General features: G+C 45.8%; 3 protein-coding genes across 3 annotated transcripts; 2 read left to right on the top strand and 1 right to left on the bottom strand.

Moving 5' to 3' along the window:
- The first annotated feature begins 2,844 nt into the window (after positions 1–2,844).
- LOC137803000 (rab GTPase-activating protein 1-like) lies at positions 2,845–5,322 on the top strand. The gene is made up of 8 exons (XM_068601243.1): positions 2,845–2,928; positions 3,382–3,459; positions 3,686–3,796; positions 3,876–3,980; positions 4,070–4,153; positions 4,488–4,559; positions 4,683–4,943; positions 5,089–5,322. The coding sequence occupies exons 1-8, from the start codon at positions 2,845–2,847 to the stop codon at positions 5,320–5,322; spliced, it is 1,029 nt and encodes a 342-aa protein (XP_068457344.1).
- Positions 5,323–5,991: 669 nt separating this feature from the next.
- Positions 5,992–9,253, top strand: ebi3 (Epstein-Barr virus induced 3). Its single transcript, XM_068600188.1, has 6 exons — positions 5,992–6,085; positions 6,979–7,093; positions 7,352–7,451; positions 7,538–7,655; positions 7,819–7,979; positions 9,083–9,253. The coding sequence occupies exons 1-6, from the start codon at positions 5,992–5,994 to the stop codon at positions 9,251–9,253; spliced, it is 759 nt and encodes a 252-aa protein (XP_068456289.1).
- A 961-nt stretch (positions 9,254–10,214) lies between these two features.
- LOC137803045 (protein CIMAP1D-like) lies at positions 10,215–13,035 on the bottom strand. The gene is made up of 5 exons (XM_068601297.1): positions 12,948–13,035; positions 12,435–12,545; positions 12,115–12,222; positions 11,443–11,584; positions 10,215–10,560 (listed from the first exon to the last, which is right to left on the bottom strand). The coding sequence occupies exons 1-5, from the start codon at positions 13,021–13,023 to the stop codon at positions 10,215–10,217; spliced, it is 783 nt and encodes a 260-aa protein (XP_068457398.1). The 5' UTR covers positions 13,024–13,035.
- Positions 13,036–13,441: the final 406 nt, after the last annotated feature.

Here is a 13,441-nt window from a genome sequence, read left to right as displayed (position 1 = left end):
TTATGTTAGCTTTCTGTTAGCATCTCTTCTGTTACCTTTCTGCTAGCATCTCCTCTGTTAGCTTTCTGCTAGCATCTAGTTTGTTAACTTTCTGCTAGCATCTCTTCTGTTAGCTTGCTGATCTGGAAGAGTTTTGTATCTCCTGAGGTTTTACCTGCTGTACCGTACAGTAACAAGATGCAGTGTTATCCCACCATATATATATATATATATATATATATATATATATATATATATATATATATATATATATATATATATATACATATATATATATATATATATATATATATATATATATATACATATATATATATATATATATATATATACATATATACATATATATATATATATATATACATATATACATATATATATATATATATATATATATATATATATATATATATATATATAATGTCCCAATCTATATATTTTTAAGGAGTGTTGTGGTGTTTTTGTGTGCGATGTGTCAGGATTGTATTTGTACCAGATGTGAGTTTTCCACAATACTCTTCAGGTGTTCTTCTTCCTGCAGACAGAGGAAGACGATGAGAAGAGAATGGAAACACACATTCTGACCTCGAAATTGTCTTTTACATTTAGCTGAATTAGTAAAAAAGAATATTTAGCATTAGAAATGACAGGTTGTCAGTTCAAAGACATATTAAAGATGTGTATTCTGTGTTGTTGGCACCACTGATCCTAACTTTACTCTTGTTGTTCACGTTTGTGCTGATTTCTCCAAGTGGAGCGAGTTCACTGCCACACTGTCGTTGGGTTTCCTGTTGCACTCCCAGCACACCACTGTCTGCTGTTTGTTCATCCTGTGGGAACGTGTATTTTTCAGATTTTTCTCTATGAAACTATAGAATATGTTTTGGGATCCCCCGACAAGGAATCCACCAGGTTTCACAAAATGTTCCTTTTTTATTTTGGAGAAGGAATAAATGTTTATATCTGCAGGACTTTTCATTCTCTTGGTCTTCACACAGTGAGTCACCAGGATGCACGCGATGGTGAAATCACAGCTTCTGCTTTCAGAGAGAAAGAAAGAAAAAGTACCTGAACGTAGCGCGAAGAGGAGAAAACCCTCAGAGGGAAAACTACACGCAGAGAAAAACTGAAAGGAGGAAGTGAAACGAAGCGGCAGGTCAGAGACATGAGAGAGAAACCCAAAGATCCAGAACAAGAGACTTCATGTCATCCTTTATTTTAGGTTCAAGTTACACATTACCTCAAACTGCACGAGCAAAACAAGGAATAATTATAATTAATTAAATTAAAAAAATATGAATATTAAAATACATATTATAACAATAATTAATACAAAAATACATATGAATATAATTAAGAAATATGTATGTATATACATATATAAAAAAACTATGGAAATAATTAAATATATGAAAAAATAATATAATAAATATCTAATTATATATATATATATATATATATATATATATATATATATATATGTAATATAAATACAAATAAAAATATAAAATATAAATAATACATAAATCATCCTCATATTAAACTCCTATAACTATATATATATATATATATATATATATATATATATATATATATATATATATATTCATGAACGTTGTGTTCAGGTCCTCTTGGTCCTTTTGAGGAAAACAAGAGATTCCAGTTGAAAAAGAGGTGAAACTGCCCTAAAGACATGAAGTGAGACGAAGCGTGTGTGTGTGTGTGTGTGTGTTGCATGTGTGTGTGTCTGTGGCAGCTTGTGTGTGTCTGCTTGAAGATGCTGGCTCTGCTGCTCTGTATCTCTCTCTCTCTCTCTCTCTCTCTCTCTCTCTCTCTCTCTCTCTCTCTCTCTCTCCATCGCAGCACCGGACCGACCGGTTCCTCCTGCTGCGCGGCCCGACAGCACCTGGAGGGTGTCACGCCAACACCCCGGGGTGAAACATCACGAATACCTCACCACCATCATCATCATCATCATCATCCTCATCTTCATCTTCATTAGCAGCAGCTTCACGCCGCCGCTCTGCCAGAACATAACACATGAACATGATGCTGATTAAACACAAAGAAACCAAACAGAAACCAACAGGTGAGTTGATTTATTGATTTATGGCAGAGGTGTTGGATCATTAACAGACCCATTGTGTGTGTGTGTGTGTGTGTGTGTGTGTGTGTGTGTGTGTGTGTGTGTGTGTGTGTGTGTGTGTGTGTGTGTGTGTGTGTGTTAAAGAGGGAGAGGTGAGCACTGAAGTGGGTGTGTCCAACGCTGCCGTTCACACACACACACACACACTCTCAGGTCTCATATAAACCCTGCTGAACCTGTTACTGCCCATACACCTGGAACACACACTCCTTCACCTGACGCTGAGGACTCGGCTCTGCCTGCCACACTGCTGTGCTTCAAGAGCAGTCACACTTTACCTGTGGGACTCTGCGGTCTACCTGTGGGACTCTGCGGTCTACCTGTGGGACTCTGCGGTCTACCTGTGGGACTCTGCGGTCTACCTGTGGGACTCTGCGGTCTACCTGTGGGACTCTGTGGTCTACTTGTGGGACTCTGCGGTCTACCTGTGGGACTCTCTTTCACCTGTCGGACTATGTTTTCTACCTGTGGGACTCTCCTTTTCCCCCGTTGACCTTTGGACCGTGAGCTCGGTGTGTCTGCGTCGTCTCTCCTGGGTGTTTCCTCGGGGCCGATCGACTCCTCTCCTGCGAGTTCAAAACCAACAACCCTCTGTGCGGTTCCCCCCGAGCGTCCGTCGCCCCTCTGATGGATCCTCCCCGCTGGGAAGCGGCCGCTCCCCGCAGACGGCTGTGACGGTGCGACGGCGCGGCTGCAGGATGATGGAGGAGGTGTCCACCATCATGGCCTACGACGGCCACGTCATGGAGCAGATGAGCGAGGAGGAGATCCTGGCCTGCCTGGTGGGTGAACGGGACCTTCAGGTCCACTAGTGCTGCCAAACAGCTCTCAGACATGAATCACCTGCGCTCATATTGCAGCCTGTGAGAGCGCTCTGATTTGAGATGCAGAGGAATGTTATTTCAGATGGAAACAGCTTGAAGTGAAACCCCGCCCGACACTATTATTCCTTTTATGATTATTAAATCATCACACGTGCGCTGCTATTCATCTTATCTTGTATGAAACGCGTATCTCCATCTCCCTGATTCGTCGCGCTCTCGCAGCATCCGGCACCAGATCTGTCTGGATGAGATTGCTTTCTTCAGCTCAGTCAAAATATGACAAATACGCAGTTTCATGAGTTTCATTAGGCTCATCGCTCTCTCTCTCTCTCTCTCTCTCTCTCTCTCTCTCTCTCTCTCTCTCTCTCTCTCTCTCTCTCTCTCTCTCTCTCTCTCTCTCTCCATCATCAGATCCCAGCCACGGAGGCTAAACTTGGGAAAAGTCGCCTCGAGTTAATGGACGACGATGAGCCTTTGGACAAATACCTGGTCAGACATCTTTTACTCCTTTACCTTCCTCTTATGTTAGCGTTCTGTTAGCATCTCTTGTGTTAGCTTTCTGTTAGTATCTCTTGTGTTAAAGGGTCGGTTTTGACCCATCATATCAGAAAATATCTCTTCAATATATTGTGACTGTGTGTGTGTGTGTGTGTGTGTGTGTGTGTGTGTGTGTGTGTGTGTGTGTGTGTGTGTGTGTGTGTGTGTGTGTGCGCAGAGGGAGAACCACCGGCTGCAGCAGGCCAGCCTGCGTCTGGAGCAGGAGAACGACGCCCTGGCTCACAGGCTGATCAGCAGCAAGGTGGCCTTGAGGAGCAGCCTGGACCAGGTAGGACGAGACCAGCCACGCCCTCGCTGGCCAGAAGACGTGCTGATTGGCTGCTGACCAGAAGATGTGTTGTTTGCAGGCGGAGGACCGAGTGGACAAACTCACCAAAGACCTGTTCCAGACGCGGCATCGCCTGCAGGCCATCGAGGAGGAGAAGAGCGGCCAGGAGGAGGAGGCTGCCGTGGTGAGACTCGTCACGCCTCCTCACCGTCGCTGTGGCCGTCATGTGACGCTTCATGCGCCAACGTAAAGGACTTTCTGCTCCTCTCACAGGCGAAGGAAGTGTTTCGGAGAGAGCTGGAGAAGGCCGAGCACGAGGTCAGGAGGTCATCGGGGGTCCTCGCGGACTACAAACAGGTAGAGAGCGTCCGTAAGAATGAGCATACTCTGCATTCTGCAGCATTTCCTGCTCCTGCACGACGTCTCCTCACGGGCTGCAGCCGGGGCCGGACCCGCTAGCTCCGGTGATTGTCAGGAAACTAGCGGGAGCAAGCAAAGAAGTAGCGGAGAACTAGCCGAGAAATATAGGACAACTGGCGGAGAACTAGCGGGGAACTAGCAGAGAACTAGCGGAGAACTATCAAAGAACTAACGGGAGCTAGCGGTGAGCTAGGGGAGAGCCAGCAGGAAGCTAGTGGGAGAGCTGTAAAAGACGGCAGCGCTGCTTCAGGACTCTCTTTCTTCTGCTCAGATCTGCTCTCAGCTGGCGAAGCAGCTGGAGAAGCAGCAGGCCGCCCACAGAGAAGAGGTAGACGCTCTCAAGGTGAGAACACTCTTCATCCTTTGATCTCCTCTGGTTGTGTAAAATCATCTAACAGCCTCTTCGTCTACCTTCTCTTTCGGGTGTCATATTTGGGTCTTTTATTCTCGTTCTCCACCTCCGCAGAGCGCAGCGACGGCTTGCTCGCGCTGCCGGCGCGTCGTGGGATCAGACGAGCCGCCCGCGGCCGCTCAGAGGTCTGCAGCGACAGAAGAGGAGGACGAAGAGGAGGAGGACGAAGAGGAGGAGAGCCACGAAGGCCCCGACGAGGCCGTGCGGCGGAGAGACGCCCGGCAGAAGGAGTCCCTCAGGGTCCAGATCGGGGAGCTGGAACAAGAGTTGGCCAAAACCAAACTCCAGATGGTGGAGGCCGAGTGCAAGATCCAGGTCAGAGCAGAGCACACGGCACTATGAACATGCACCTCTTTATGAATCCCAGCATGCAACCTGCAGGTCACAACATGGCGGCATCCTCATGAAATGAAGACGGGAAACGAGCTTCATGTCTCTCTAACGTTTCATCCTCATTCAGGAGCTGCAGCACCAGAAAGGAATCCTGGCCAACGACCTCCAGGAGGCCAAGAACAACTGGATCAGCAAGGCCTTCACCTCGCTGCTGCCCTCCGGCGAAGGGGGGCCTCATGGCGTCGGCGTGCCCAGAGACAGAGCCCCCTCGCTGGGCTGGAACCTCCACAAGAGCGCCCTCTCTGGGTGGAGCAGCAAGATGCTGCCGTGGCCTCACAGACACAACCCAGAGGACGTGTGAGGGACGCACAATGAGACCTCAGAGTATTAAGCGTGTATTGTGTGTGTGTGTGTGTGTGTGTGTGTGTGTGTGTGTGTCTGCTGTAGTAGCAGAGGAAAGCATGGGAGCACATGTCCGTAAGGATGAAGTCATTTTTATATTTGTAAGCTAAATCCAATGCACCTTGTTGAGTTGTTGTGTCTTTGTACACAACACTGGTACTTTTCCTGTACTTTTACTTCCTTGGTGACCATTTGAAAGAAATATTAAAACGACCACACAAACATGATTTGTGCGTGTGTGACGTAAGGAAAGTTGACTCACACGGTTCTTTTCTGCAGGTTTCACGCACTCGCTCTTCCTCTTTCACTTTGACCCCGCCGGCTTTTAAGGGCTGAACACACTCACACAGACACACACTCACTCAGACACACACTCACTCAGACACACACCGGAGCCGTCGGCAGGCTGTAACGCGCTTCCTTATCTCTGAACTTTGACGTGTGGACTGGAGGACGGTCCTGACAGAGCGTGAGAGCGGAGAACAAAAGAAAACAATAGAAGAGGAGTGTATTGTTGCGTGTTTAGTGTATTGTTGCGTGTTTAGTGTATTGTTGCTCGGCCACTTTAAAGCGGTTTTACGAGCTTTACTGGACTCTCTGGTCGTTGTCTCTCCGGCCTGAAGCTGTGATGTCTGCGCCGGTCGGCGGTGTGTGTGTCACTGTGCTGCTGGTGTGTGTTGTTGGAGGCCGAGCGCTGGACCTGCTGAGGCTGACGGCTCCCAGTGAGTACCAACTACTGTGTTCTCCTTCTTCTGCTGCTTCTTCTTCTTCTGCTTCTTCTTCTTCTTCTTCTTCTGATTCTTCTGCTTCTTCTTCTTCTTCTTCTTCTTCTTCTGCTTCTTCTTCTTCTTCTTCTTCTTCTTCTTCTTCTTCTTCTTCTGCTTCTTCTTCTTCTTCTTCTTCTGCTTCTTCTTCTTCTTCTTCTTCTTCTTCTTCTTCTTCTTCTTCTTCTTCTTCTTCTTCTGTGGTGGAAGGGCTTCTCGTGTCCTGTTTATATTTATTCATAATCATGTGTCTAGAAACATGCTCTATGAGTAAATTATGATCCAGTCATAAATTCCCCTAAACGACACTCTGGAAATAACCTGAGTTATGATGTTGCACCGGCCTGATGAGAGCCACATGTTATTATTTACTCACTTATTTGAGATATTTCAACATGTATTTGAACTTTTTTATTATATTATTTATTTTGTTATTTTAATGTATTATTATAATATTTTTTTGGATTATTATGTCTGCTTATTATTTATATTCTATTGTTTTATTTGTATTTAATATATATATATATATATATAATATATAGTTTTTTTTTAATCATATTTAAGCCTTAAATAGACTTACACAACCATTTTCCTTCTGTAATGTCTCATAGTGTGACTCTCACGTGTCACTTCCTTCCTCACGTGTCACTTCCTCCCTCACGTGTCACTTCCTTCCTCACGTGTCACTTCCTCCCTCACGTGTCACTTCCTCCCTCACGTGTCACTTCCTCCCTCACATGTCACTTCCTCCCTCACATGTCACTTCCTTCCTCACGTGTCACTTCCTTCCTTACATGTCACTTCCTCACTCACGTGTCACTTCCTCCCTCACGTGTCACTTCCTCCCTCAGACCCTCCCTCCCCTCCTGCAGTAGCTTGTCGGTGTGCGAGTTACCCCAACGTGACCTTCTGCTCCTGGCCCGAACCTGCTGGCTCCCAGAAGACTCGCTACGAGGCCACGTGCAGGTGAGTGACTCCTGTTGACCTCTGACCCCACACACCCTCTAGAGACGCCCTCCTGTTGACCTCTGACCCCACACGCCCTCTAGAGACGCCCTCCTGTTGACCTCTGACCCCACACACCCTCTAGAGACGCCCTCCTGTTGACCTCTGACCCCACACGCCCTCTAGAGACGCCCTCCTGTTGACCTCTGACCCCACACAGCCCCCCTGCAGTGTCCAGTGTGACCAGCAGCTCATGTATGTGTGTGTGTTGTTTGTCAGGGAGAGAAACGGGCCGGCCCTCACCCGGCCGTGCGAGCTGCTGCCGCCCGGCTCGGCCTCCTCTGACCCGACTCCAGCTGCCTCGGCCTCGTCTGAGCGGGTAATATATATATATATGTATATGTATATGAAGCTATACATAGCATAGCATCATACATGACCTCTATACGCCTCTATGTCCTGCAGCTGTGGCGCTGCCAGCTGTCCAGCCTGAAGCTCCTCACTGATTACATCATCAACGTGACGGCGGTGTCTCCAGCAGGAAGCAGCTCCCACCTCTCCAGCTTCATGCTGGAGGACATCGGTGAGTGCAGTGAAGACATGTAGAGCCTGAAGAAAGGCCCTCCAGGTGATGTTAACCCCTCCAGGTGTGACGTTAACCCCTTCAGGTGTGACGTTAACCCCTTCAGGTGTGACGTTAACCCCTTCAGGTGTGACGTTAACCCTCCGGTCTCTTCCCTCTGCAGTGAAGCCCGACCCCCCCGTGGACCTGAGGGTGTCCCCTGCTGGCAGGAGTCTGCTGGTGCAGTGGTCTGCTCCTCCCACCTGGACCAACCTGGACATCGTCCCCCTGAAGTACCACATCCTGTACCGGTGGGGGGGCGGGGTCAGCATGAAGACCGCCAACGTAAGTACCACTTCCTGTCCCAGTGGGGCGGGGGGGGCCCTTTGTGAGACCACGTGCCATCATTTTACACGCTTATTTTAATATTTCAACATATATTTCATCTTTTTTATTTTGTTATTTAAAATGTTGATTGTGTTATTATTATTTTAAAATATTATTATATTATTTTAATTGTATTATTTTTAATTTATTTATTGTATTATTATATATATAAAATTATTTTTCATTTAAAATCTCTGGGAATATTTCTCACTTCAACTCATCTAAACTAAACTGGAATGTTTTTTTTAATCTTTAATCTGTTTAATATAAAGCATGAACATGATGACTCATAAGCAGCTTAAACATCCACACACTAATACATCGTAAAGTGTTTCAAATGATGATCAGAGCACTTCTCATTTAAATTATACCCGATGCTTTAAAGTGTTAAAGGAGCAGTAAATACATAGAGATGCATCTGTAAATACATAGAGATGCATCTATAAATACATAGAGATGCATCTGTAAATACATAGAGATGCATCTATAAATACATAGAGATGCATCTGTAAATACATAGAGATGCATCTATAAATACATAGAGATGCATCTATAAATACATAGAGATGCATCTGTAAATACATAGAGATGCATCTATAAATACATAGAGATGCATCTATAAATACATAGAGATGCATCTATAAATACATAGAGATGCATCTATAAATACATAGAGATGCATCTATAAATACATAGAGATGCATCTATAAATACATAGAGATGCATCTATAAATACATAGAGATGCATCTATAAATACATAGAGATGCATCAGTAAATACATAGAGATGCATCTATAAATACATAAACATCACTATTATGGGGACCTTCTTATATCAGGTCACAAGGTATAAATCAATAATAAAACATGTTAGGTATCAAATTAAAGATAAAAATCAGGGCTACAACAATAAATAATCCCCATGTCCATCCTCTAAACACAACTCATGAAGTCAGATGAGGGTTAACAGACTTAAAGTGTTAGTCTTGTGTAGTATGTTGAAGCTCCAGCTGTTGAATCCAAGTGGATCCAATCAGGACGCTCCGTGCTTGTCTCCTGCAGCTCGGCCCTTTTGAGAACACGCGTGTGGAGCTGAAGGGGCTGGCGGCCGGCAGGACGTACCTGTTCCAGGTGTGCGCCAAGGAGCTGCTGGGCCTGGGCCGCTGCAGCAGCTGGAGCTCAGCTGTGACGCACGCCGTCCCAAAACCCCCGAGGGTCCCGCTCACGTCCTGATCCTGCAGCGCCGGACCTGCAGGAGCCCAGACGGGTTCTTCAACGCACGCCACAGTTATTCATATTTTATTTATTAAACATTATCTGTACAGTGTACAAGCCGCATTTACAGTGAATATTGTTACTGTCGCTGATCTTCGGAGCTTCATCTTCGTCCCCGTTCTTCAAGTAGTCAGAATACTTGAGTTCATTTATATTCATTTTTCAGAATTTTATTTTGAATAAAATGTATATTTTCAAAAATGAAGCTTGCATAACATATTTGGATCATAACTATGAACATGTAGCATGATCCGAGCATGACTTGATCAGGATTACTCAAAACTGCCGCCTCGAGTCGCCCCCGAGTTTTTCCAGACGCTTCAAGGCCAAAACAACCCACAGAGCTGAGAGACTGTGAAGATGAAGATGAAGATGAGGATAAAGACCTGAAGGATCAGAAAAGACTCAAATAATCAAAACGTTGAGGTGTTATGAAGAGTTTCATTCAAAAAACTGTGTCGTTCGGTTCAAAAATGTAAAAGTTATCACCGTTATGCCTGAACATGAACGGAATGGGGCATGCTGGGTATTAATATTTGCATACATTTTCGAGTAGGCAAAAAACAGTGTGAAGTGATTCTTCAGGTACTAATACACACAAGTATTCTGAATACTTTGTAAAGAGTATTTATTAATAATTATTATGATTTATTAACCACGAGGCTACGAGGTTTGTGTACTGACATGAACTTAACGGGAAGTTTACTTTGCTCTGTTTGGATAGAACTCTTCCCACAATGCTTTGCTGTATTTCAGCCACTTAAATGAAGTGGCTGAAATACACGGCGGCCTGTGTCGTCTCTTGACTCGTTCCTTGTCTGAAAATGGCCGCCGCGGGGCTCGAGGTGCAAGAGCACAATTATGTTTTGCATATTTTTCTCTGGAATGGAATAAAACCCTCGTGGCTCCGGCGCGGCTGTCAGTCGACCACGTGCAGCACCAGCGGCGTGACGAACTCCGAGTGCCTGACGCCCAGACTGAAGGACGGCGGTCTGGGCAGGTGCAGCAGGGACTTCTCGGGGCTGTAGGCGCCGGGCCCGGGGCCGGCGGCGGCCCGGCTCGGCCCCCCGGTCCGCTTCTGCATGGAGAAGGACGGCTGGCGCCGGTGGTACACGTCCGGGTCCGTGGTGTCGTAGCCGGCCGGCCCGGGGCTCATGGAGAGGTCTTCGGACGGAGCGCCGACGGCCCGGCGGCCCGTGAAGGTGTAGCGGGCGCTGGAGGGCTTGTTGGGGGCCGGGCAGCCCAGCAAGTGAGGAAGACTGTAGCTGGAGGGAGGAAGAAGGTTTTCATTTCAGCTGCAGGGTCTCTGGCGGGGCCTCCAAAACCTTCCAATGGCCCCAACTGGAGAAGTACATCCTCACATGACCTTAATATGAATACCAGACCATATTGTCTTTGATCTCTAATGAATCTGCAACTCCTTGACTTCAAAAAATATGGTTTTACTTATTTTCTGCATGAATTTGATCAAAAGTCAAGAGTCAAAAAAATGACTTTGTAATCGCTCCCAAAGTTTTATAAAATTGTATTGTTCGGTAGCTTCCCATCATGCCACAACATAATACTGTACTTCTTTAGAAAGATTAAGATCTAAAGCATCTAAATATGCAATAATATTCACAATAAATAAAAGCGTTGACATGTTATGAAGCAGTTTCATTCCAAGAAAACTTGTTTTTCGGTTCAGAAATAGAAAAATGACCCGCTTTGACCTGAATCTTGCTCGCACCATGACATAACTGACCGTTTCATTATGCATGTGTCATGTGACGCGCTTCAGACGAGTCTGAGGACCAATGAGATCGCAGAACCTCAAAATGCCCCAAAAATCAAAAAGATCCGACATTGTTAGGAAGATTTATGAGTGTTTTAGTGAAACGTTGTAATTGCTTAGTCATGTTGGAGAGTTTAGGGAATTATTTAAATGTAACAATATTTATTTTAAAATGTAAACCGTCACATTTTTTCTCACAAGGGTTACGGTACTTTAGCAATTTAAATGACTTAGATCGGACCTGTGGAGGAGGAGATAGCACAGTTTTAGTCTGTGAGATCAGAAAAAGGGGTGGGGCTTAACAAGTCACGAGCGGCCCATGTTCATCATTACAAGGTCATCTCACAGGGCGCAGAGGTCACGGCCTCCTCACCTGTTGGGCGCCGGCACCGCGTCCACGGAGCGGTACCTGGTGCGAGAGCCGATGGTGAAGGACGGCGGCCTGTGGTGAGCGCCGAGGGGCGGAGCCTTCTCCGGGCTGTAGGCCCCCGGCCCCGGAGTCTGGAACACCGGCCCTGTGGGGACGACGGAGGCGTGGAGAGATTTATTTTACTGATTTATTGATTTATACGGAAAGAAAGGATTCTCTAAATATTCTTCTGGTCTTTTGATCGTTTGGAAGATGGAAGAAGTTCACAATATTTTATTCAACAATTTAATACATTTATGTCAACCACTGATTGAATCCCAACATATAAATACATATATATATATATATATATATATAAATATTATATACATAAATATTAAAAAAAAAAATAAAAAATAATATTTATAGATATAAAAAATAATATTAACATAAATATATATATATATGTATATATATATATATATATATATATATATATATATATATATATATATATATATATATATATACATATATATATATATATATATATATACACATATACATATATATTAATATATACACAGATATATATACATATATATATGTGTGTGTGTGTGTGTGTGTGTGTGTGTGTGTGTGTGTGTGTGTGTGTGTGTGTGTGTGTGTGTGTGTGCGCATTACTTCTGTAGCTGCTCCGTCCTCTCCCCAGCATGGAGTAGGACGGTGGTTCCGTCCGGCCGAAGCGGGTCACCTTGGCATCAACGTGGTACCGGGGTCCTGGACTGGAGTCCACACAGACCACTGCAGAGGACCAGGGGCACCAGTTAGACCAGTTAGAGGTCACAGAACCAGGCACACACCAGTTAGAGCTCACAGAACCAGTCCCACACCAGTTAGAGCTCACAGAACCAGGCCCACACCAGTTAGAGCTCACAGAACCAGTCCCACACCAGTTAGAGCTCACAGAACCAGTCCCACACTGGTGGAATAAACCCGTGTTCACAGGGACTCACTGGCGCTGCTCAAGCGGCTGTGGAAGGAGTACGCCGGGCTGCTGGGCTTCGTGAAGTCATGGTTCATGTATCCAACTGTAGGAGGCAGAGCGTAGCGGCCCGGACCCGGGCCTGAGGAGGAGGAGGAGGAGCAGGAGGAAGAGGAGGAGGAGGAAGAAGAGGAAGAAGAAGAGGAAGAAGAGGAAGAAGAGAAGGAGGTGGTGATGATGCAACAGACTGGGCTCCTGCAGCAGTGTGTTACTCCCACAGCTCTCTGGCTCACTGTGTTGTCCCTGATGAGTTCCATATGGAGCTCTTTCACACACACACACACACACACACACACACACACACTCTCTCTCTTTCTCTCATTCTCTACGGTCACGCATGTTAACGTCTTTCCTCCGCTCGCTGGATGATAACTACAGACGACACCTCCAACCAACAACATCATGCTGGAGATGACACACACACACACACACACACACTCACACACTCACTCACACACTCACACAAACACTCACACACACTCACCTCTCTCTCTTGCAGAGATTACCGGTCGCTCCTTCACCTCCTGCATGCTCTGTCGGCCTCTTTCTTCCTTCTTCATCCTCTTTGTCTTCTTCACCTCTTCAGCTCCTCTGACACTTCACACACATCCTCTTTGTGTGTGTGTGTGTGTGTCTGAATTATACATGTCCGTGAGGTGATAGAAACCTTATCCTGATCCGAGGCCCCGAGGCTTCCTCTTCCTCCTCTTCCTCCTCAGGATGAAGATCCTCTCAACAGGTCGGCTCTCCGGCTGAAACCAGAGGAAGCGACGCGTCTTCTGCAGGTTGAAGTCTTTTATTTGAGACGTGAAATGTCAGCGGCATCCTGCCCCGGGGCGTCGGGTTGCTGCACCTGACGTGTGTGTGTGTGTGTGTGTGTGTGTGTGTGTGTGTGTGTGTGTGTGGTGAACCTCTCGGCTGCAGCCAGTGTGTTGTAACTAATAGCGTCTCGCAGCACATGCTATTAAAAATGGAGGC

Source organism: Clinocottus analis, unplaced genomic scaffold (assembly GCF_023055335.1).
Source record: "Clinocottus analis isolate CAN_PGR_092001 unplaced genomic scaffold, fCliAna1.0.p SCAF_5, whole genome shotgun sequence".
In the NCBI taxonomy this organism is placed as follows: domain Eukaryota; kingdom Metazoa; phylum Chordata; class Actinopteri; order Perciformes; family Cottidae; genus Clinocottus; species Clinocottus analis.
This window is presented reverse-complemented; position numbering and strand designations above follow the sequence as displayed.

What these genes read in the sequence shown, in the direction of transcription:
- LOC137803000 (XM_068601243.1), top strand. Translation starts at nt 2,845, where the DNA reads ATGATGGAGGAGGTGTCCACCATCATGGCCTACGACGGCCACGTCATG. An exon ending in AGGAGATCCTGGCCTGCCTG is followed by an intron (nt 2,929 to 3,381) that starts GTGGGTGAACGG and finishes CTCCATCATCAG; the next exon opens with ATCCCAGCCACGGAGGCTAA. An exon ending in TCCTCGCGGACTACAAACAG is followed by an intron (nt 4,154 to 4,487) that starts GTAGAGAGCGTC and finishes TCTTCTGCTCAG; the next exon opens with ATCTGCTCTCAGCTGGCGAA.
- ebi3 (XM_068600188.1), top strand. Translation starts at nt 5,992, where the DNA reads ATGTCTGCGCCGGTCGGCGGTGTGTGTGTCACTGTGCTGCTGGTGTGT. An exon ending in CGCTACGAGGCCACGTGCAG is followed by an intron (nt 7,094 to 7,351) that starts GTGAGTGACTCC and finishes GTTGTTTGTCAG; the next exon opens with GGAGAGAAACGGGCCGGCCC. An exon ending in CCTCGGCCTCGTCTGAGCGG is followed by an intron (nt 7,452 to 7,537) that starts GTAATATATATA and finishes TATGTCCTGCAG; the next exon opens with CTGTGGCGCTGCCAGCTGTC.
- LOC137803045 (XM_068601297.1), bottom strand. Translation starts at nt 13,023, where the DNA reads ATGAAGAAGGAAGAAAGAGGCCGACAGAGCATGCAGGAGGTGAAGGAG. An exon ending in AATCTCTGCAAGAGAGAGAG is followed by an intron (nt 12,546 to 12,947) that starts GTGAGTGTGTGT and finishes CCTCCTCCTCAG; the next exon opens with GCCCGGGTCCGGGCCGCTAC. An exon ending in GCGGTGCCGGCGCCCAACAG is followed by an intron (nt 10,561 to 11,442) that starts GTGAGGAGGCCG and finishes TCCTCCCTCCAG; the next exon opens with CTACAGTCTTCCTCACTTGC.